This window comes from Epinephelus lanceolatus, chromosome 21 (assembly GCF_041903045.1).
Source record: "Epinephelus lanceolatus isolate andai-2023 chromosome 21, ASM4190304v1, whole genome shotgun sequence".
In the NCBI taxonomy this organism is placed as follows: Eukaryota; Metazoa; Chordata; class Actinopteri; order Perciformes; family Serranidae; genus Epinephelus; species Epinephelus lanceolatus.
Genome location: NC_135754.1, coordinates 217,699 through 243,320, shown reverse-complemented (window position 1 = coordinate 243,320; position 25,622 = coordinate 217,699). Strand labels below are relative to the sequence as shown.

At 39.6% G+C, this 25,622-nt stretch overlaps 1 protein-coding gene across 2 annotated transcripts in view; it reads left to right on the top strand.

The window, feature by feature from the left end:
* Nucleotides 1-5,900: 5,900 nt before the first annotated feature.
* pts (6-pyruvoyltetrahydropterin synthase) overlaps nucleotides 5,901-25,622 on the top strand; it is a 50,995-nt gene continuing 31,273 nt past the window's right edge. For both annotated transcript variants that reach the window (XM_033611449.2, XM_033611448.2), the window contains exons 1-3: nucleotides 5,901-6,072; nucleotides 16,868-16,947; nucleotides 17,064-17,086. In XM_033611449.2, the coding sequence (XP_033467340.1) occupies nucleotides 5,981-6,072; nucleotides 16,868-16,947; nucleotides 17,064-17,086 (195 nt within the window). In that variant the 5' untranslated portion in view covers nucleotides 5,901-5,980. The remainder of the gene's footprint in view (nucleotides 6,073-16,867; nucleotides 16,948-17,063; nucleotides 17,087-25,622) is intronic.

Below are 25,622 nucleotides of genomic sequence, written 5' to 3'. Positions count from 1 at the left end.
TGCCATAGCAACCAGCTAGTCTTCCTGGGGTCCACAAAACACATACAATAACAATCACAAAAGACATACAATATCAAAAACCAAGAAATATAACCAAAACCCAATATACAATAGATTATAAACACAACGTACATTAAAACCAAAACAAAAATAATAATAATGAAATTACTAAACCTAACAAATACAAGACACCTGAGATGTCATCCCAAACAGATCATATCAACACGCAATGGACGTATGAATTACAGTCTTAGATAAAATTTAAGTTTCTTTTTAAAAGCTGATTTACTATAAAAACAGCAGAGATATTGAGGCAGATTATTCCAGAGAGATATTGATCTATAAATAAAAGAATGCTGCAAGGTATTCGTCTTTGAGAAAGGCAGTACAAGCTGACCATTGCTGGACCCTCTAGTGTTATGATCATGAACAGTATTAGTATAGATAATTTGTTCAAACAAAAAAACAGGAGTTTTGCTACTAATGACTGACTTGAACATTAATAGTGTATTATATGATAGCCTATTTTCAACTATAAGCCAGGAGAAGCAGTCATGCATTCGACTCACATTGGATCTCAGTGAACAGCCCAGAACCAACCGTGCTGCCCTATTTTGAGCAACCTGAAGCTTCCTGATCTCACCACTAGCAGCAGATGACCAAACCATTGAACAATAATCAAGGTGACATAAAACCAAACTTTGAACAATCTGACATAAAAGGGAACGGGAAACAACAGAAGCACATTTTCTTGAAATGCCAGTAGCTCTACCCATCTTTGAAAGAATATAATTGATGTGATGAGACCAAGATAGAGTGCAATCCAACATCACTCCAAGCAGTTTGACAGTTTCAACTTGCTGTATTGTGGAATTACATAACTTTAAATCAAGCTTTGGGTTTCCAGATAACATGTGCCTTGTTTCCATCACAATACTCTTTGTCTTAGAGATGTTAAGGACAAGTTTGTTATGTACTATCCAGTCATGCACAACTTTTAGTTCCCTGCTCAAGACTTTGTTAAGAGCAGGGCATGATGGTGCAGCATGATACAAGGTGGAATCATCAGCATAAAGAACTATTTTAGCATGCTTGGTAACCCATGATAGATCATTTGTAAACACTGAGAAAAGCAAAGGGCCCAAGCAACTGCCTTGTGGAACGCCACATTCCAAATTTCTGCTGCTTGATAAACTGCCATTAAGATACACCTTCTGTGAAGACAGATAACTCTGCATCCATTTCAAAGCAGAGGGGTAGAAACTATAGCATTCAAGTTTCTCAATCAAAAGTGAATGGTCAAGCACATCGAATGCAGCACTGAAATCTAATAACACAGCTCCCACCAGCATAGAGTTATCTATTGCTCTAAGCCAGTCATCAGTCATCTGTATTAGAGCAGTAGAAGTGGAATGGGTGGCTCTATATGCATGTTGAGAGTGTGTGACTAGTTTATTTGTTTAAAAAAAATAAGCTTGAATTTGTGCATACACTACCTTTTCCATAATTTTGCTCAAAACAGGTAAAATGGAAACAGGTCTAGAATTTCCCTCATTAAAAACAGACTTTGTGTCTTTAGGTAAAGGAATAATCTTAGCCTGTTTCCACATCTCTGGATATAAACCCACCTGTAAACATCTATTAAGAATGTGACAAACAGGAAATGAAATTATACCAGCAGTCATTCTCAATAATTTACTATACTGTAAACTATACTTTACTTTACTGTATACCTGCTAACTTGTTATCAGGAAGAGAGCGGAGTAACCTCCCAACTTCACTGACATCAACCTGGTGAAATTCAAATACACAGCGTTTGTCTTTCATTATAATATTCTTAATAAGATCATTTGATGTTGTGTTCCTGGAAATATGTATTCCCTGCCGTAGTTGAGATACTTTGTTAACATAAAAGTCATTAAAATGATCAGCAATATCACATGATTTAGTGAGTACAAATCCATTTGATTCAACTAAAGGTGTACAGCCATTGCTCTTTCGACCCATGATATCATTTTTAAGACATTCCATAATTTTTTACCATCATATCTAGCATCATATAACTTTTGTTTATAATAATCCTTTTTCCTAACTTTATTTAACTTAGTAACCTGATTGCGCAATGAGCAATATTTATGTCGGTCATCAATTAAACCAGAGCTAAGTGAAACTTTTTTGGCAGTGTCTCTCTCAGTCATTAACTTCATTAAACCATTATCAATCCATGGGGCAGACTTATTTTTTACTGTAAACTTTTTTAAAGGAGCATGCTTGTCAACAACACTCATGTACTTCAGCATAAGTAAGTCTAGTGCTACCACTGGGTCATCCTCACTACACACCTCGCTCCAATCAATACTAGATAATTCATCAGTAAAACATTCTTCACTAAATCGCTTATAGGACCGCTTAAAATTATTTTGGGTTTAGGTTTAAGAACCTTTGTCTTCCTGGTCACAGCTATTATATTGTGATCGCTGAAACCTACAGGAACAGAGATGGCATTGGAGCATAGGTCAGGAACATTTGTATATAAATGGTCAATGCATGTAGCTGAGATAATACCATCACTGCCTACACCCATTCTAGTGGGAGAAGCAACAATTTGAGACAGATTACAAGCATTCAAAATAGAGAGCAACTTATTCTTATTAGTGCATGACTGACCCCAATCTACATTCATATCACCTAGTAAGAAAATTTCTCCATTTAAGTCTGATATCCTATTGAACATCCCACACAACCCATTCATATACTAGGAGGCCTGTAGAAACAACATACAAGAATAGGTTTCAAATGAGGCAAGTAAACTTGCACACAATTAGCTTCAATACCCTCTTTCATCAGATCATGGCGTATTTTGACAGGTAGATGATTTTGAACATAAATAGCTACTCCACCTCCAAACCTGTTTCTGTCTTTCCTGAAAATTGTAAAACCATTGATAGATACAGCAGAATCAGTAATGGAATCATCAAGGTGGGTCTCAGAGATTGCAAGAATGTTGATACAATTACCTCTGACAATACACTCCACTTCCTGGAGCTTATTATGCAAGCTGAGCTAACACCAGGCCCTTATGAAGGCCCAGCTTAATGCAGGGTAAGTCAGTCATGAAAGTGCTCCCATCATAGTGGGTCTATGTTAGAAAGCATTATTATTATTCATTCAGTGATCATTATGAATGTGCTTTCCACAGCAATCTAATTTGCTCCCTTTCACTCAAAGATGGGGGTCCTCCAGTCTTGTCAGAGTGGTAACCCCATCCCTCAGATTTCCCCTGGTTCCCTGGATCCTGGCTCTCTTCACCTGCTCCCTCTTCCTTTGGCCGGCTGCTGGCCGTACCTGGTACAGCACCTGGCTCAGTTGGATGAGGGGTATCTTCCTGATTGTCTGTTTTGCCCACCTTCTTTGCAGGTGAATTAGTCCCAGACTCTGAACTGTGTGACCCCCCATCTCTGGGCCTCTTTCCCTGTAGAGCCACAATCGGTTGGAAGTAGGATTGAATTGAAGATGCATCTACTTCTGTTGTACTTCTCAGCGAGCTGGATCTGGATCTGGTCTTCTTGGGATTCTCATCTGCAGTTTTCTCCTGATCTTTTTCTTTCTCTTAGGTTTCTTGATTGGATCTTTCTTTCTTTCTTTCTTTCCATGGTGTGAAACTGCTACTACATGTATCTGACAAACTTTGGCATTTTTATAGATTGAGTAGCATTTTCAATTCAGTCCTTTCATTTGAAATAGACTGAAAAGGAATATGAATGCTTCCTAAACAACTGCCTATAGTTTTACCACCATTGTAGCAGCTACAGAATTATAATGCTGTTTATATTGTACATTTACACATCAGTAATTTATCTCTGACAGGAACCATTCTTTCCTTAGGCCATGTTAAATTTTACAAGGAGGAATATTTCTTGTGTGGACTTATGTATGATCATAATAGTGAATATCACCACTAATTGTGCTAATATGGTGGGAAAATCTGCTGATAATTGTTAAACAGATGTTTTTTTATGAATCACCTGACACATGATAAAGATATAACTAAACACTTTTCTGTTTAAAAGTACAAATAATTCATTGATAATATATAAATGAAAATGAAGTATAAAAAGAATGACCTTTCTGTTCTGTGACAAACTGTTACAGACCTGTTCTCCCCAAACAGAAAACAAAACTGTAGGCTACTAGTACAGAAAAAGAGAAAGTATGTAAGGCACTTTCTATAGGCTAGAGAGCAGGGAGACAAATATGACCTGCGGGCCAAAACCGGCCCTCCAAAGGGTCATGGCCCACTGGATAACTTTACACACCTAACTATACGTTCACACCAAAAGCTGCCAGAGCTGCAAAATAGCTGAATTCACTCTAGCAGCGCAGCTGGTAAAATATTTTGCCGCAAAGCAGGTTACTGGCTGGAGCACAGAAATGTGACTTCATACATTTGCCTGAGTATAGAAACTTTCATGTTTGGACAATGAAACAGAATAAAAAGTCTAAATAGGTCTGACATTAAACATTAAACACACACAGCCTGTGTTGCGTTCAGGCGTTGTCATGTAAATAACAAACTCCAGCACTTGAAAAGGCCGTAGCACAACACAGCAGCGTGTCAAGTGGGCCGAACCCGAACCGAATATGAGCATAACTTTTTGATTTGTTATTCCCCCCCAAAGCTGTAAACCTAGGGGGAACACTGTCAGTGGTTTGGGTTAGAGTGCCTACAGTGTGATTAGTTAAACTGGTGGTAAGGAGAGCAAATGAATTGCATTCCCGTTAATAACAAGTGTTCCAGAACAAAAAGAAGTTGTATAAGTATGTGCGCTTGTCCAAACTTGTGTATCGATTCAACATGGAAGAAGACACTCTTGTAAGTATACCTATCCCCTGTTTTGTCTGCTACCTATTGTGGTCATACTTAAAGATACTGAACAAATATTGTCAATCAGCAGTGTCAGTACAAAGAATCTATTGCTAAGGCACTGCCTAAACTTTAGATCTGTAAATGGTTTGTATAGGTAGGGGATAACTTAATTTGCTTCCTCTATAGCTTCCTTTTTAGTTTGTTGTGGTGATGCTAGTATTACTACACACACAGGAGTGGATATGGATGGGAAAATGAACCTGTGACTGTGAGGAGTAGACTTTTGGACTTTTTTAGACTGTTGGGGCGACTGTGGCTCAGAGGTAGAGCGGGTTGTCCACCAATCGGAAGATCAGCGGCTCGATCCCTAGCTCCTCCAGTCTGCATGTTGAAGTATGCTTGAGCAAGATACTGAACCCCAAATTGCTCCCGATGATGCTTCCATCATCGTGTGAGTGTGTTAAAAACGGAGTAGCAGGTGGCACCCTAATGGTAGCCTCAGCCACCAGTGTATGAATGTGTGTGTGTAAATGGGTGAATGTGACTCGTAGTGTAAAACGCGCTTTGAGTGGTCGGATGACTAGAAAGGCATGACACAAATGCAGGTCCACTTACCATTTACCATTAGACTGACTGAATGTGGAAAAACTGTGACATTTTGTTTAAATTGCACAGATATTTCTTAAGACATCGCAGGCTTTTTTAAAGGGATTGTTTCGGAATTGTGAGTTTTTGTTTTCAGTATGTAGGCTACTTGTACTACTTTACATCAAAAGAAATGGAAACATTTGGAGGTGTTGTTATTTATAGGTTATTATAGAATGGTTTTACTCATGTGGTCCACTTGAGGTCAAACTGGTTTGTATATGGCCTTAGGACTGAAATGAGTTCGACACACTTGGGCCAGAGTGGATCCGGTCTGCTCTTGCTTCAGCTCATTCACCTTCACAGCTTTTGATATGCATCTTGGCCACGTGAGTTGTATTTACGCCCAGATTTGAGCCAATGACAAGGCAGCGTGAGTCACGGGGGCTGGAGCTTAGGCAACAGATCATTTCATCCCGCTCCTTCCGGACTCCTCTCAGATTATTTCCCATCCCTCCCTCAGAGACCATGGCTGGATTCTCTGTGAGCGACAGCACAGCGGAGCGTATCGGCTACATCACCCGGACCCAAAGCTTCAGCGCCTGTCACCGACTCCACAGGTATATCGTTCGCTTTTTATTAGGAGACACGCCGTTAGAGATTGATACACAACCTCTGTTTTCTAAACCCTCCTGCAATAGTTATATTGGCTTATGCCAGTGGAATAGCACTGACCAAGTTGCAGGCTTGTACATATAATAATGTGAGGAACCAGTTTTTACATGCGTTGCATAAACGGAGAGACTCGGCAGACTCCCACACTGGCGAGCGGTGGGCCGGTGAAAGTGTTCCCAGTAGGAAAATGTTTCCCTCTGTTAATGCGTAGCGCCGCCGTCGGTGGTTGGGGTCGGGGGTAAGAGCTCTGATAAAAGGTTTAGGTAGGGGAAACATTTCGACGGAGACACAGATACAACCCCGGTAAGGTAAAGTAAATGTATGCGATAACGCAGCCACATATAACCGTATAAAAGCCATATGTGTACTACTAAAGGCTATATTTGCTGGGATTGGCCAAGTGTTGGTGCTGCCTTCATGTGCTGTCGGCGATGCAGAAAATAATGTGGTATCAATGAATGGCCATTCAGGCAGAGGTAACAATAGTAGGCAGGTGAGGTTCTAGCACATTTGGTCAAATTCAATAATACAAATTTATTAAACAATTTTAACGTAGCTTTCTTTATACATGAAAAACATCTTTAAAAACTAAGCAAAAATCCTTTTTACTATCTAGCCTATGATACAACATAATTCCCTCTCTAATATCTATTTTATAGTACTGTGAAAACATCAACAAATTGCTCCTTCAAACTGCTGGATTTATTCAAGTTTCTCACCAATAGCCACATTTTCAAAGATTACATTAAACACATCATGAAAACCTCATAATTTACACAGTAAAAGTACCAGTGCTAGCCCATGTTACTGTAGTACTATATTTACTGAACAGAGCTTGAACGCTTCACAATGTAAATCGGCCACCGGCTGCTCAGAGGTAATGATAGCTAACTCTTCTCCTGCCACTTTTCTTTGTCTCCACATCCACTCCTTTGAGTAGTGTAGTGGCAGTTGGGTGGGCATCAGAGAACTTTTGTCGTTTTGACATGATAATGATATAGTGTGTTTCGGGGCTCACGTGAAGTCAGACGTGGTAATGCTGCAAGCAGCTTTCTCTAGAACGCTCATCCAAACAACTTCACACTCTGTGCCTCTTTGGGTCCTGAGCAACACATATGGACCCAAACAGCTGTAGAATCATTATGATGTTATAGATAGGAAAAATTAAATTAAGGTGCTATTTTTACTCAGTATAACCCAAAATAACGTATAAAAGGGCAATGCACTTAAACAATCTGTAACTCAATGGTGTACTGCTTACTTTCTGTGTAGGCTACTTCTACTTGTACTTCAGAGGAAAACATTATACTATTATATTTACCTGACAGGGACATCCTAATGGTAAGACTGCAGATTCAGATTTTACTCACAAAATATTACAATTACAACATGATGTTTATTTTTTTTAAATTAATCAGCAATATATTAGAACTGAAAATTCCACCTTAAAACAGACATTAAGTAAATTTATATACACTGTGCCATCATTTCCTGTAATTATTCTCCTGCCCCCTGCTTCATCCATCCCTAAACACATGCAGTCAGTTTTTATAAACACCCGTATGGTGTAGAAAGAAATTAGAAACACTTGACATCATATATAGCAAATGGTATATTTAAGCGGTGTTTAAGTCCACAGAATAATTTCATAGTTAATAAAACTGTTAAAGTCCTAACTAAAAAAATTAGACCAAAATAAGGACTTAATTCATCAAGAGCAGTTTGTCTGTTATTAAATTTTAAACCATAAGGCACAGAGTGAAATTAATATTTGGTGACACTACAGTGTATAAGACTGATTTTTATTGAACATTTCTCTTTTCATAGTTGCACTTTGTAGATGGTCCCATGTCACTTGTCTCACAGCTGGCAGCACACGTACAATAGAGAAACGTCATCTGTCCAGTTCGGAGGAAAGATCGTTTTGAATGGAAGTTTTTATTTAACTTTTTTTTATTTCTTTACACAAGAAAATCTGCAAAGGTGTACCATGATACACAAACATTTTACTATCCACAAACATGTCTTTTTATATTTGTGTTGTGTAAATTCATATCCACAAAAATACAGATTGATGTGCAAATATTCATAACTTTCTAAACACAAACTTTAATTTCAGAAATGCGGTTTGAAGAGACCAGAGCTTGGTCCAGTGATGTAAACAGCTGGGCGTAGAGAGATTAGGCCAAGGTGCTGATGAGAGGATGGAAAGAAAGAAAGGGATTCAAGAGTCAGTCATACCTCAGAGAAATCCACAAGTCAGATCATTCCCATAATCATGTAGCAGAAACACACCGGTGACATCATGGTTTACAAATAAAATCTGGAAATTAACATTACTAGGATAATGATCATTTTACAGCTGTCAGACCAACTGTCCGTCTGATTCCATCATGAAACCAAAACATTTTACTGATCACCTGAAAGAGGTTAATGTAGGCTGCTTCACTGAGTGGTAATTCCATTTGTGGTGTAAATTACTAATTATTGTGAACTCCATAAATACATACACACATCACACCAAGCCATGCCTGATACAGTGCTACGACCTTACCAAAACAGAGTTACTGTCAGCTAACACTTCAGTTTGATGCCATAAGCATATTCATTAAACTATACAGTATAGCAACAAAGTAGTGGTGGTGGAAAGTAACAAAGTACATTCACTCTCAAGTGCTGTACCTAAGTACATTTTTGATATATTTTTACTTTACTTGAGGATTTCCATATTCTGCTATTTTATTCCTCTACTCCATTACATCTCAGGCGGAAATATTTTACTTCTCATTGCCCTACATTTATTTGATGCATGTAAATACTAGTTCAACTGTAGATTTAGGCTAATAATAAGAAAATAAAATGAACTAATAAATTATGATTGATAAACATAAGACTTGACTGTGACCTGCAGAAAAGCCCCACATTTACCAGCTTCAACATTAAAGAGATAAACACATTAATGCATCAGTCACTGTATTGGATCTGAAATGGACCATTGTGCATAATGAGTACTTTTACCTTTTGTTTTTCTTGTATTTTTTTATCTGAGTAAAAGATCTGAGTACTTCTGCCGGCACTGCAACCGTGTGTCAAATTAGTCCATTAGCTTGAAACATTAGCTTGAAACATCATAGGTATTACCATAATGCCCTACTGAAAATCAGCATCGCGATTGCAATAATATTATTCCTACAAATGATCCAGTTTTTTTTACATGCTTAACATAAAACAAAATATGTGTTCATACTTACAGGCATAAATTCCCCATGCTCTGTGGAAACAAGCTCATAGCGGCTGACTTCTGTCCTTGTCGTTTCCAGTTGTTCAACGTTACACTCTTGTTTTAGCCTCGTTGGTACAGACTGAAGTTCCATCAGCTCATGCAAGAGAATGTTGCCACCTGCTGTTGTGGCACAAAGTCACAAAGTCACAAATGTCATATGGCCCATAAACTGACAGAAAGTAAAAGCAAAACTAGTTTCACATGTAAAATGGATCCACAAATGCGTAAATATGACTTCCCGTGTATTTGCTTTGGTAAAACTGTTTAGATTTGTAAAACCTGTAACATTTTTATTTGAAATTAAAATGTGTGTTTACAGATTAAGTTATGTGTATTTGCAAATCATGCTGTTTTTTTGTGAATATGGCTTTACACACACAAAAATAAAAAGACATGTTTGTTGATAGTGAAATATTTGTGGATCATATTACACATTTTTAAATTTTCTTGTGTGGGTTTGGGTTACAAATGATAAAGTCCAATAAAACTTCCATAGAAATGTAGCTTGTTGTCTTGGTTAGAAAGAAGCATTGTTTGTGTTTTATCAATGTTTTCTTATAAGTAATTGATCCAGGAAGTTTGACCCCATTAATATCTTTCCACCTTTACTGAACTGCTTTAGGCAGGCAGCTGTTGTCCCCTCTTCCTGGTACTGCACACTGGCACTGAATCTTTTAGTAGTAAGGAGCAGTGGACTGTACCAGCCTCCTGTAATTCCTGGTTGGCGAGACATTTGCTGGACCCAGTCTTCTCTCTGCGGAGCCCTGAAGCCCAGTCCCCACCTCTATGCAGAGACGCAGAGCGCTGTTTGCTTGTTTATTCAAAATTCATTTATATTTAATATGGTATGTACCCAAATTGCACCATGTTTGAAATGGCACAATTATGGGTCCCTAGCAATACAAAAAAGAAGAAAAGCACATGCACATCTCATTGATAGGTGCTGAGTCCGTAAAATAGAAGTAGGCAGGTAGAAGACTCGCAACACTGCAGCTCCTGGTAGAAGAATTATTTTATTAAGTGATTACATAATAACTAAAGATTACACAATAGATAAAGACAACGTTTCAAGCCCAAACGGGCTCTTCATCAGTTCAGTGATTAGACAAATGTGTGCAGGTTCGGGATGTAACGATATGGAAAATTTGATATCTCGATGATAGTGACGAAATTATCACGGTAATGATAATATTGAGATATTTTTTAAGTGCTGTAAAATGTCCAAAAAGTAGATACATTGAAATAACTTAACTTCCTTATCATACTAAAATGTTAACAGCCAAAATCTTATATTAAAATGAAACGTTCACATTAAAGGGGCAAGGTATTGGCACAGCAACAGAAAAATCAATTTTAAATTAACAAAATATGTAAACACATTACAGGAACAAAGCTTATTTGTCTGGTGCATTTTAACAGTCAGCAAAATATGTAAACAATTTATATATTAATGATTTATTTATTAGCACAAGAGAAAAAATATATATAAAACAAAACAATGCAAGAGTAGAACAAAAAACATACAATATATAGAATAGATATCACAAATGTGCAGGAGAAACCAAAAAACCCTAAGGGCAATGGTCATCATTACACAGAATAATTCACACATTAGAAGTGTGCATGTGAGTGAGAGGAGTGCTTGTATGAGAAAAGGAGTGCATGTTCTCGTGTGTGTGTGTGTGTATGTGTTAGATCAAGACTGTGAGCAGTGAATTTAATTAACCTTATAAAACTGAGAGCCCCCATTAAGGCTCTCGGTTAAAGGTTAACATGGCAGCGTTTTATGTTGTTTCCTTGAGCTTATGTCGAGAAAGCATAACTGGCCGTCTATATCGATTCTAGCTCGCCATACAATAACCATAATCATAGTGATTCAATCATAGTTGATCTCAATTAGCGTTACGTTACGTTACGTCGGTTTATATTCTGTCGGCTCCGCTCAGTGTTTTCAGCTCCGTTTCGTTTTGAAACACTTAGCAACATAGTTGCTAATACAGCTATTAGCTACCCAGCTAGTATTACCTCCTAAGTGTCTTAAACGAAAACGGAAAACCTAGTCGCTGTTTAGGAGGACAGATACGGCTCTCGTCGAGAGTTACACATTATGACAATCTTAGTAAAACTGAAGTCCCTCACACAATAACTGACGTCTGCATAGCATAACTTGCATTGACTGTAAAGCTGTGGATGATGGTCACGGAGATGAGCCAGTGGATTTGTAGTGTTGCTACCCTTCGCAGCAACTTTCTTTCTGCATGTTCTGCACACAGGATAGTTGTCCTCCACCAGCTGTCCCTCTGCATTCTTGAGAAACCCAAAGGACATCCAGACTTTCTTTCTGGCTCTCAACGAAGGCGGACGCTTTTTCTCTCGCTCCCTCCCTGCCCCTATCTGCCCTGCTTGCTGCTCTTTGTCTTGTGCTGTCTCTGTCTGATCTATCGGAGCCTCTCTCTGCACTTCTATCCGAAAACTAATACCATGGATTTGATTAGCTGGTCTCTCAACGCAATTGACCAAATTTTCTCGACAAGGAGACTGGGCAAAGGAGAGCCCGCCTTCCCTGATGGAACGTTTGCAGCCGGATACACGATGGACTCCTGGGAGAAGTGGAGGATCGTGTGCCTGTCAATTCTTCCCGTTGAGGATGTTGAAGACGTCTACATAATTGGAATTATGATAACAGGCATTCTGCTGTTTGGAGTTAGCAGCTTCCTGATCTATCGCAAAGTTCAGAAGACGTTGGCAGCACTTTTGGCAATCGAGAAGCTGCCCGTCATGACTGAGGGAATGTGCAGGGCTGTCAACACTCAGACTAAAGCGATATGTGAGTTCAATCGCAAGCTGGATGCGATTCCTGAACTCCTTCGCAAGATGGATGCCAACTTGGAGAAGTTGTCAGCCCGGCTCGGCTGAAACTGGCCACCAATTCGGACATATTGGAAGCAAGCCACCAGGAGACTCAGAGAAACTCAAAGGCAGACGAAAAATTGCAGTGTCGGCCTGACTCAAAACAATTGTTATCTTCATTGGCTCCCCGAGGTAACCAGCTCTCCCAAGGCTGTTTACCTCTCCACTCTCCTGGATGTTATGCAGACAAGATGCTCCGGCCCCATCTCCCCCCACCACCCCCTCCTCCTGTGAACTTTGTTTCTGGATCAGAACTCTCCGAGGTCGTCTCCACGGCAACGGCCGTGTCTTCGTCATCAGTTATCAGACGGCAGAGACAATGGGTTGGGACTGAGTGGAGATGAAGTACATGGACTTACACATACACACACATGAAGACACATATAACACGCACGCCCCCTCCAACTCAATGCCTTCTTGGCCCCCTCCCCCCCTCCCTCCCTTCCTTGCAATGTAGCATGGGAGGGTGATGCGATGCGCCCAAATGTGGCTGCGTGCGCGCCCCCCAGTGTCTTCGAGTTTTGTTGTAATGTCTTATTATTTTGCTTATGTGCTGAGATGTTTTTTTTTTCCTATTCCCACACTGTGCCCCCCTACAGGAGCCTAGTTTGGGAGTTGCTTTTTTTCCCCCTCTTCCTCCCTCTTGTTCTCCTGTTTTCATCTAAGTAAACGGGGCGCTGCTCATGTGGCGACCCACAGTTCTCCCGCTCCTGTCCTCCCCTGTTCTGTTATGTGGGGGTGGGAGGGGCGGGTTTTCAGTATTTGTAGTATTTTTTTTTTTGTTGTATGTTTTTAGTTTGTAAAGCGCTTTGGGGTTGCATTTTTGATGTATGAAAGGCGCTATATAAATAAAGTTTGATTGATTGATTGATTGAGACCTTAGATTTTGTGCGTTTAGTTGGGGGGAAAATGTCCTGAGTGCTGCTATCACCACCTTCCGCCATGTTTTCATTCTTTGTGTTTACACATGCTGCGCATTCACGCAGCGCCTGCATCGGGAGACTTGAATGAGGCTGTTATTACATATCCTGATAATCCACCGCGATAATGCAATTAATTTAAACATAAATGGTAATTCTTACCGTGTAAAATTTAACCGAGATTTACCATAATATTGGTAATCGTTACATCCCTAGTGCAGGTGTTCATCATATACACTTTGGGGATCCACCCATAGGTTTGGTCAAAAAGTTGAAGACAAACTAGCAGACACAGCTGATGATCACAATGGCACTCATACAATATACAAGTAAAATACCAAAAAATTTCAAAGGGATTCTGTCGTTTAATAGCTGCAAATTTGATAAGAAGGGGCTTAACCATCTCAAACGAGGACAAAACTAATAATAATAATAATAACGATTCGAAAAATGTAAGAAAAAAACATATATAATGGTTGTCTGGGGAATAATAATGAGGCAGCCTAAAGCTGTCAATTGATGAAGAATGAAGTTCCCCTTCCCTATGAAAAAAGGGAAATGATATTAGAAACCAAATATGAACATTTAGACAAAAAAAATTAATTCTTCAAAATTAATTCATATGGGAGCCAAAACAAAAGAAAAAATATATCTATAAAAACATATATGAAGAGACTACACAGAAAGATAGGGGGGAGAAGGGATATTCTCTTCTCTCTTGATCTGGCTACTCATTTCTGGGACATCTTTGTTAAGCAGCTAAAGCTGAAAAAGTATGTCATTTCCCCTTCCCTACAAAGTAAGAGAAAAAAGGACAATGATAAGAATGAACACCCAAATTACCAAAAAAAGGGTGTGTATAAGTAACAATGAGGATTAACCTCTATACATAAATAAACAAGTACATCACAATTATAAATATCGAGAGAAAAACCTCAAATGTAACGATTTATAAAAAAGGTTTAATAGAAAAAACGTTACATTTGAGGTTTTTCTCTCGATATTTATCATTGTGATGTACTTGTTTATTTATGTATAGAGGTTAATCCTCATTGTTACTTATACACACTCTTTTTTGGTAATTTGGGTGTTCATTCTTTATCATTGTTCTTTTTTCAATTACTTTGTAGGGAAGGGGAAATGACATACTTTTTCAGCTTTAGCTCCTTAGCAATGATGTCCCAGAAATGAGTAGCCAGATCAAGAGAGAAGAGAATATCCCTTCTCCCCCTTTTTTTCTGTGTAGTCTCTTCATATATGTTTTTATAGATATTTTTTTCTTTTGTTTTGGCATATGAATTAGTTTTGAAGAATTAAATTTTTTTGTCTAAATGTTCATATTTGGTTTCTAATATCATTTCCCTTTTTTCATAGAGAAGGGGAACTTCATTCTTCATCAACTGACAACTTTAGGCTCCCTCATTATTATTCCCCAGACAATCATTATATATGTTTTTTCTTACATTTTTTGAATCATTATTATTATTTCATTAGTTTTGTCGTCGTTTGAGTCACTTAAATTTTCTTAGTGGAGATATTTTCTTTTACACAGGCCTTTATTCCTTTCTTTGAGACGGGTTAAGCCCCTTCTTATCAAATTTGCAGCTATTAAACAACAGAATCCCTATTTTTATACTGTACATGTTACTTGAAATTTTTGGTATTTTACTTGTATATTGTATGAGTGCCATTGTGATCATCACCTGTGTCTTCTAGTTTGTCTTCATCTTTTTGACCCCACCTATGGGTGGATCACCAAACTGTATATTATGAACACCTGCAAACACTTGTCTAATCACTGACCTGACGAAGAGCCTGTTTGGGCTCGAAACATTGTCTTTTATCTATTATGTAATCTTTACTTATTATGTAGTCACTTAATAAAAGAATTCTTCTACCGGGAGCTGCAGTGTTGCGAGTCTTCTACCTGCCTATCCCTAGCAATACACCCACCAAGTGTGAAGGACATGGATGAACATTACCGAGATATGCAACAGACAGACAGACAGAGACAGACAGAGATTCCTTACTTTAAAGTTAAATGACAATCCTGACCTCAAGTGCAGTTTTTAACAAGTTACTGGTGCCATGGACTGTTGTATGTACACAAATGATTAAGGGAAAACAAAAATCTTTATTATCAATGTAGGCTTTCTAAGTGTTTTTTATGTACAGTATGCTCCTAAATAGGCATTTCTATCCGTGTTGATTTGTCTTTCAGTCCTAATCACACATTCAATTTCAGTGCATTGTTTTACCCTCTTTTTTTGGAAAAGCACCTGGACAAACCTTAGAAAAACATGTAAAATGGTTGTTGTTTTTTCCCATCTCTCAATTTTGTGCCTCCTTAACTCTTTGATCCTTGGTGTTACCCGCAAACTGATCTGAGTGCTCCATCTCAGACTCAGTCCCAAGTTAAAAAATGCATCAAGAGGAGCGAGGAGGCATCTGGAGGAGATATAAGCAACAATACACCAGAGTACCCTTTGCGGGAGCATTTTCAGTACCTGACGTATATGTGTATGCGTGCTAAATATATATATAAAAAAAAAAGTATGACATCCATACATTGTTGTCACATTATGCCAGGTTGTGAATTGCATTCAAGGTAAATCTGCTCAGATGGAGATCATAATTACAGTGGTAGACTTTAACGCCAGAATTCCACTGGATGTGTGTCCGTTGCGGAACGGCTGCGCTGGTTATCCGCTGCGTGCTCCGCCGTCTGTCAGCACCCACCGGCTGCGTTGCTGTGCAGAGCGGTGCAGCTCCGCCGGACAGCGGGAGTCATGAGGACCCATGAGATCTCGCGATTTCACGCATAATCGCGTGATATAACAAGATGTAGTTTCTAGAAACAGAACCACAAAACCAGAGGAGTCGTAGGAACACATCTCGGTGCACCTCCATGATTAACATCTCTTCGTCCATGGTGTCAATGGGGTGAAATGATGTCTGGAAACCTCTGACCTGTTGACTTCAGGCCTGCCTCCACCCATTATGACGTTTTCAAAGTCTAGTGCAGGGAAATACGATCTGCCGTGAACACTTTGTATTTTATTTTGAAAATTAACCGGATGTTTTATTTTGTTTCTGTGCACGACTTCCTGCCCCGCACGAGCTGCTCCGTGCTGAATTGTTGCATTGTGCTCCGGCTTCCGGCAAAAATAGAAGTCCTGCGTATCGGTTGCGGAGGGCTCTAGAGCGCCGCAGCTGTGACGGAGCTGGAACGCAGCACAGCCGCAGCCGGTGGAAGCACACACATTGACTAGAATTGAAACGTATCGGCTCTGCTGCCGTTCCGGAGCGCAGACGCAACCAACGCACATCTGGTGGAATTTGGGGGTAACAAAGCAGTGGACAGCTGACGCAACTGTGTCCCACGGCATGAATTGACATCACTTAAAAATAATGGCTGGATGGCTAATAACCAAGGATGTCTAATTTTGTAAATGCCTCTTGCCTTGACTCATTTCTCCTCGCGTCCCTTCAACTACTCCTCCTCCACATCTCCCATGGGCGGAACTAAGACATGAGGAGGAGAATGGAGGAGGTACAAATTGAGAAATGGGAGAGGCCAAAAGCGTGTAGCAGGTTTTGATAAAGGTTACATTAATGTTTTTCTAGCATTCACCTTAGTGATGAGGAGAATAAAAGAGTTTATGGAAAATGCAACAATCCCAATGGTCATGGACACAACTACAAAGGTTTGTCACATTCTTTCCTTTACTCCTGTTATGTAAATCATTACAATATGTGAAACACTGTACAGCTGCTTTTTCAATGTCTCCCATTCATTCAATACTCTTATTTCTGTCTACAGTGGAGGTGACAGTGCGGGGAAAGGTGAGTATCTACATGGTTATTAAGAACCTGTACTGATGTATGTTTTTGTGAAGTTTCTATTGTTTACGGACTTTAAACAACAATGCTCACCTGGCTCGCTCTAAATCACTCGACTGTTGCTTACAAAATGGACATAACTAAAAAGAGACTCTATTCTGTTAAGCCTGGGGGACAGGGCAATCTCCCTTCCTCTTAACCTTGGGAGCTATGGCAACAGAGCCAGTTAGGCACCCTTATGTGGACGGCTGTACTCCCTCTATCACAACTGGTAGACCAAATATTGCGTTCATAATAAAGGTCAATTAACCTCACCTTGAGGCCTCTTTTCGGCCTTCTGCTTACCTGAATGTTACCTTAAGCATAACTATCACCCATTTCCTTTACTGACCGAGGTAAAAGGCTGTAACACAACAAAGTTCCTTCACAGGAAGACACCTTGGAGATGTCACCAGACTGTCACAGGGCTGACACACTCACACCTATGACAATGATAAAGTCACCAATTAACTTAATGATGATGTAGGCACAGACACCTCCAGCTGCCTTTCTGTCAGCTCTGCTAAAACTGTGCTAACATTTAGGCTCTTTTTTTTTTTTTTTTCAAACTTTATTTTTCAAATTTTTGTGCAAATTCTGTACAGTAAGCACTGCTACAGGTTAGGGCTGGGCGGTATACCGGTTTGTACCGAAAACCGGTATTTATTTTCGTTATGATATGAAATTTTCATATACCGCAATACCGGTGAGTAGCCCAAACAACGTCCGGAACGTGCGCGGCGGGAAAGTGTTTGGGGGGGATGGGGGACCCATTTCACTGCTGCACACCACAGGCACGCTTGAGCGGGTGAGAGTGAGAGCATAGAAAAGTTTAGAGGGTAGAATGGCTGCCGGAGAGAGTCCTGAAAGCAAAGCAACTGTACACGATGACCCAGAAGAACTCATACCAAAAAGAGCAGTGTTTCCCCTATATGCAACTAGCAGCGGCGTACCGCCGTTTACAATTCTCCTCTGTCCTCTGCGCACACACACAGACAAAGCGCACACACACAGGTAAGCTCACTAGAGCACAGCTCGGGCCGCATTTTCCTGACCGAAGACGACCCGTCCGGAGTCCGAGACAGTTATGGCCAGGCTCCACTGGGCGTCTGCAGCGCAAGTCCCGTAGCAGCTCGCCCCCTCGGTTAATCAATTACAGCGGCTCCACCGGCAATGGGAGCGGCGCGACAACCCCCGTCTGTCGCGCAACAACTCTCTATTTTACTCTTCTATTTTTCTTATATTTTTGTCGCGCTACGTGACCCTCCAGCAGATAAAAACTACATGAAATAGTGTGCTAAACGAGCACAATGTGTTTTTAAATGAATAAACCATTATCAGAGGTGATATGTGGTGATTTTTTTTCATGCATTTACCCATGTTTATCTGTGACATTGTGTAAATGTCCGTGACGGACATTTGAAAGTGAGAAGATGACAAACAGTACAGTAAACTTGTAAATAACTCAAATATATGTAATAACTTAGGTGGAAAATGCTTTAACATTTCATGCAGCCTACATGCAGCCTCTCGGCTCGGCAAACGGTAAACAACCCCGCTGGCTTCTCTACGTGTCGCTTCCGTACGCAGTCAGTGGAGCCCAAATGAATGGAGTGGAGCCCAAATGAATGGAGCGGAGCGTGTGTTGTGTTCAGGCGTTGTCAGGTAAATAACAAATTCCTGCACTTGAATAGGCCATAGCACAACACAGCAGCATGTCAAGTTGGCCGAACCTGAGCAAAATACCGTGAAACCGATATGATTTTTTCTTAAAACCGTGATATGAAGATTTTGTCATACCGCCCAGCCCTACTACAGGTAACTTACAGTGGAGTTACATGACATAATTTGTTATTATCAACAGTAATTTGCATGAAAATAATAAAATAAGAAGAAAAAGAACAAACAAACAGGGGCACGAGTTGGTTGTTAAAGACTATGACAGTACTCTTGTTATATGCACTAATCAGAGTATTTCAGATGCATGTCATGTTGTCACCTCTATATGTGAGGTATGAGTCCCACTTTCTCCAAAAAGCGTCACCTTTGTCCTTTTGCAGTCTTAGACTGAAAGTCATTCGTTCCATACACTGAATGTCATTGATTATGGTAATCCACTCGTTGATAGTGGGGGGTTCCCCACAAAGCCATCGCTGTGTTATGGCCTTTTTATTTGCTGCCATGAAGATTTTCAAAAGATATCTGTCCTTTTTAGGTATTTCTAAGTCCATGTTCCCCAGATAGAAGGATAGACAGGTGAATTCAATGTCATAGGACTTCCCTGATAGTATTGTGGACATTGTCCCAAAAGGGTTTAAGGACAGGGCAACTCCAGAATATATGTGTATGGCCTGCCTCGCAGTGGCCACACTCTCTCCAGCACATGGGTTGTGATCCAGTCCATTTGGATGATTGTTTTGGTGTTATAAAAAATCTAATACAGTTTTTCCAGGAGAAATCTCTCCACTGTTGTGAGGCTGTCGTGGTAATTTGAGTGTTAATGATGTTGGTCCATTCCTCCGGAGTGATGACGATTCCCAGTTCTGTTTCCCATTTTGCCTTTACATAGTTTGTAGTGTGGCCATGTAGTTCAACAATGCATTTATATGATTCACCAATAATCTTTCTGAACAGTTTCGACTTGTGAGCCCTAATGAACATCTGACTGAGACCCGATACACTAGTTGGCAAAGATCCTTTAATATTTTTGTCGTAATAATTACGGAGTTGGAGGTACCTATAAAAATCCTGTTGACCAAGGTCATATTTTTCTTACATAGTTTTGAAGTCTATAAGTTCCTGGTTGTCTACTATCAGACAAAGTGCTGTAATACCTTTTCTCGCCCACTGGATAAACCCGATGTCATTTACAGTTGGCTTGAAGCCTGAATCATAGGCTGGCCACCTTAATATTTGGATTTCTTTTTGAATGTTGAGTTGTTTCACTAGGCCAGACCAGATTTCAATAGAAAACTTCACCCACTGACTCTGGATATCACAGTGTTTTGTCGCTAGTGAGTATCCTAGCAAACTCTGGAGAGGCCTATCTAGAAGCGACAGTTCAATGACTTTCCATTTAGCATAATATTCCTGATTGCACCAGAGTAGCAGTGGTCTTATCTGTGCTGCCAAATAATAATCTTTGAGGCTAGGTAAACCCATTCCTCCACAGTCCCTCGCCAGCTGCAGGGTTTTGTATCTCACTCTGGGGACTTTGCCATTCCAAATAAACCGGGATATTGCCCTATCCCATTCTCTAAATTGATTATCAGGAATAAGGATGGTTAAAGACTGAAATAGGTAAAGTAATTTGGGTAAAATATTTGTTTTTATTGTCATTATTCTGTTACCTAAATCCAGGGGCAGAGAGGCCCATCTGTCCAAATCCTCTTTTATCTGTGTAGTAATATGAGTATAATTTTTAGTGTATAGTTGAGATATGTCTTTAGTTAGTTTCACACCTAAATATTTAATAGTTGTAGAGTCCCAATTAAACTTGTATTTGTTTTTAAGATCTAGTGCTGGGGTAAAATTAAACACCAACGCTTGTGTTTTATCAATATTAAGGGTGTAGTCTGACATTGCTCCATATATCTGTAGCAAATACATTAGTCTTGGGACCCCTGCCCCTGGATTTTTTAGGCTGATCGAGATCTGCGAAAAGGCATATTTTGTACTCTGTGCCTCTAATTGTGATACCTTCTAGGTCCGGGTCTTGTCTAATCGCTTGAGTGAGAGTCTTGATGAATAAGTTAAAGAGCCCTGGGCTAGCCAGGCAGCCTTGATGGCAACCTCTTTGCAAATATATGGTTTCAGACAGACTTCCGTTAACTTTGATTCTGGCCATGGGGGATGTGTACAATGTTTTAACACTCTTAATAAAGTTCTCATGGAATCCAAATTTCTCCATAACTTTGTAAAGAAATCCCCACCCCACCGAATCAAATGCTTTTTCTGCATCCATACTAAGTCGGATGGCCCTGAGTTTCTCTTTTTTTATGTACTCAATGGTGTGGAGGGTCCTCCTTATGCAGTCCTGAGTCTGTCTACATTGAATGAATCCTGACTGGTCTTCATCTATCAACAGGGGCATCACCTCCTCCAATCTTTTAGTTAAAATGGCTGCATATATTTTGTAGTCCTGGTTCAAAACACTAATAGGCCTATATGCTCCACATTCCTTTAAGTCCTTGCCCTCTTTTGGAATTACTGATATGGCTGCCTCCCTCCAGGATGGGGAAAGGGCTCCCTCCCTCAAAGTATAGGTGAAGATCCTATGTAGTATTGGTATTAATTGCTCCCTCATCGACTTACCATTCTCCTGGAAACCCGTCCATCCCTGGAGACTTGCCGGATTTCAAGGAGGCAATCACCTTATCTATTTCTTCAATTGATATTTCTTTTATTAATTTGTCATTATGCAGCTTCCCCAGGGAGGGCAGGTCCAACTGGCTCAAAAATTCTTCCGTCTTATGGGAGTCAAATGGTGTAGGTTGAGTGTACAAAGACTGATAAAATTTTTCAAATGCATTTTGCATTCCCTCTAATTCATGTGTGATCTTTTTTGAAGCACGATCCCTAATTTTGTATACTGCATTCTCGGTCTGCTGTTTTCGCAGCCTCCAGGCTAATAACTTAGAGGCTTTAGAACCTGCCTCGTAGTATCTCTGCTTAGTGAATCTAAGCTTTTTCTCCACTTCTTCACAATAAATCTTAGCTATTTCTTGTTTAATTGGTCTCATTTGTAGGAGTAGTTGTGCGTCTTTATTTTTGCTGTATTGTTGTTCAAGATCTAAAAGCTGTTTTTATAGATCTAACAGCTTTTGAGTTTTCATCTTTTTAGCAAAAGCAGTTTCTGATATTATTTTCCCTCGCAGAACTGCTTTGGCTGCATCCCACAATATCGTTGAATTCACATTCCCATTATCGTTATCCTCCAAGTATGTTTGTAGTTCATTCTTCATTTTTAACTTGAACTCAGGGTTATTTAGCATACCTCTATTTATTTTCCATGTTGTAGCTTTAGGTCTACTATCTAAATGTAGTTTTAAGTAAACAGTGGAGTGGTCTGATATGTCTCTCGGGCTTATTTTGCATTCCTTTATCCTGTGCCTTTCAGAGTTGTGTATAAATAAGTAATCTATCCTTGAATAGACGTTATGATGGCTTGAATAAAATGTATACTGTCTGTCTAGATAGTGAAAATCTCTCCAAGCATCTATCAATCCCAGATCTTGGATTAAGAATCATGTTAAAGTCACCAGCACAGATTGTAACTCCAGTAGATTGGAATGCAAGTAAATCAAATATTTTCTTACAGAATACCCTGTTGCTGCCCGGAGGTGCATACACATTAAGCAAAGTCACCTCTTTTTGATCCAATTTACCTTTTACCATTATGAACCTACCCTCCTTGTCTTGGGTCTCTGACAGAAGTTCAAAATGAAGTGAATTTGGCATCAAAATAGCCACTCCCCTTTTGCGTCCTGTTTTATAGGACGAATAATAAGTATGTCTAAAACCCATTTTCTTAATTTTTTCATGTTCTTGATTTGTTAAATGGGTTTCTTGCCAGAATATAATTTGTGCCTTTTCTCTTTTTGCCTTTGATACAATTTTACCTCTTTTAATAGAGCTTGTCAAACCATTAACATTAAGAGTGACAACCTTAAATTCCTTGTTATGTATGTTTTAACCAAAATACTCTTAGAAACTCACTCATATTCCCCAGAAACAATGACTAATAACTATAAATAGTGAACATAGAACAGCTATAACAATGAAAAAACAGAAATCAGTATAAAAATACTGGGCTTCCATCAAAGAGGTTATCTGTGTACCTCTTGTGTAAGGCAAGGCAAGTTTTATTTGTATAGCACAGTTCAACACAAGGTAATTCAAAGTGCTTTACAGAGACATTAAAAGCAACAACACACAATTTAAAACAATAAAAACAGTCAGTTAAAAAGGGAAATAGAAATTGAGAATGATAGTAATAATAAAATGCATCTACGAGCACTGCATAGAACATTTGTATAGCTGCCTAAGCTATACAGCCAAGGGTCCAGGCCGTGATGGCCTATATCACTCCTGTGACTCCTTGCCACCAAAAAGTGCTCTTAGACAACATTTAAGTTTAATTTCAAAAACCGGCTCTGTCAGAGATTTCAGCTAGGATCTCTTGTCCCTGGCTTTGAACCATCTTGAATTTTGTTGGTCAGGTCTGTTTTTTAATGAGTGTATAGGACGTCTCCCTTAATAATACACCTAATGCACGCCAACTATTTGCTCTTGAGTCCTTCACTCAGCGTCTTACCGTCCCGCCAGACACAGGTTCCACACACTGGTCTTATTCAGATCGTAATGAACTCTAAAGATCCATCACAGGACGTCTCTCTTCTAGATCTGAATTCACAGCATGCTCCCCAGTGTCGAGTCACAGCAGTAGCTGACTCAGACTTCCCGATCACCCCCCGCAGGGATGCCGACTTCGATTTCTGATTCTGATTCTGATTCTGATTCCTATTGGAGATTTCAGCCCAGACTCAGTGCTCAGCCCTGAAATCTCTGACATTTGCAGCCGATTTAACAATAAACCCAAATAGAACAGTCAGGATAAGAAAAGAAGTAGAATAATAAAAGGCATAAATCAGCAGTGTGTAGTTAAAAAGTATGGGCTGTAGAATACAGCAAGTAAGTATTTAATCTAAGAGTACGCTTCAGTAAACAATAGTGTTTTTAGCCCTGATTTAAAGGAGCTGACAGTTTGAGCAGACCTCAGATCTACAGGAAGTTTGTTCCACAGGTGAGGAGCATAATAACTGAATGCTGCCTCACCTTGCTTGGTTCTTGTTCTTGGAACAGACAACAAACCAGTTCCAGATGACCTAAGGGGTCTGGATGCTTCGTAGGGAACCAGTAGATCAAGCATGTATTTTGGTCCGAGACCATTCAGGGCTTTGTAGACCAGCAATAAGATTTTAAAATCTATTCTTTGACTCACAGGAAGCCAGTGTAGTGATTTAATGACCGGTGTAACATGGTCCAGTTTCCTGGTGTTTGTAAGGACTCTGGCGGCAGCATTCTGAATCAGCTGCAGCTGTCTGATTGATTTTTTGTTAAGGCCTGTAAATATGCCATTGCAATAATCCAACCTACTGAAAATGAATGCACGAATAAGTTTTTCCATGTCTTGTTTAGACTGAAACCCCTTAATTCTAGCTATGTTTTTCAGGTGGCAATAGGCAGATTTAGTAATAAACTTTAAATGGCTGTTGAAGTTCAGGTCTGAGTCAATAATAACACCAAGATTTCTGGCTTGATTTGTAGCTGTCAATGACGTAGAGCCAAGGTGGGCGCTGATCTTTGCCCTTTCATTTTAAGGGCCAAAAATTAATACCTCTGTCTTTTCTGGATTTAGCTGGAGAAAATTCTGGCACATCCAGTCATTGATTTGATGAATACAGTTACTCAATGAGAGTAAGGGACTGTAGTCATGTGATGACACTGAGATATAGAGTTGTGTGTCGTCGGCATACGTATGATAGGAGATGTTGTGATGTTCCATAATCTGGGCTAGGGGTAGCATATAGATGTTGAATAGAAGTGGTCCGAGAATGGACCCTTGAGGAACCCCACATGTGATCGTACTTCGCTCAGATTCATGGTTACCAATTGACACAAAAAAGTCCCTATCTTGTAAGTAAGATTTGAACCATTGTAGCACAGTGCCAGTGAGTCCCACCCACTTTTCCAATCTGCTAAGTAGTATATTATGATCAACTGTATCAAATGCAGCACTGAGATCTAGTAATACCAGGACAGAGGATTTGCATGCATCATTATTCTGATGAATATCATTTAAGACTTTGATAAGTACAGTCTCAGTGCTGTGGTGTGGCCAAAATCCAGACTGAAATGTGTTAAAAAGATTGTTTTGCATCATAAAAGTATAGATTTGCTGGAAGACAACCCTTTCAATGATTTTCCCCAAAAATGGCAGATTTGATATTGGCCTATAGTTACTAATTGTTGTGTCGTCCAGATTTGATTTTTTTAGGAGAGGTTTTATTACTGCAGTTTTCAAGGCCTGGGGAAACTGGCCTGCTTTAAGAGAAGTATTTATTATATGCAGTACATCCGGAGCTATGCAGTTAAAAATGGTTTTAAAAAAGTTTGAAGGCAGAATATCAAGACAGCATGTTGTGGGCTTGAATTTTGAAACCGTTTCTGTTAAAGTTGTGTAATCTAGAAGGCTAAAATGTCCTAGATTAACCGGAGGACAGGAAGGCTAAAGTGTTATCATTCCTGAACTGGAGCTGCACACTGCCTGTCTTATCTGTAATATTTTGTTTGTGAAGAAGGCTGCAAAGTCATTACATGACTTCTTGGACAGTAGTTCAGGAGGGAGTAATGCTGTGGGGTTGGTCAGTCTGTCCACTACAGAAAAAAGTGTGCGGGCATTATTACTGTTTCTATTGATAATCTCTGAAAAATATGA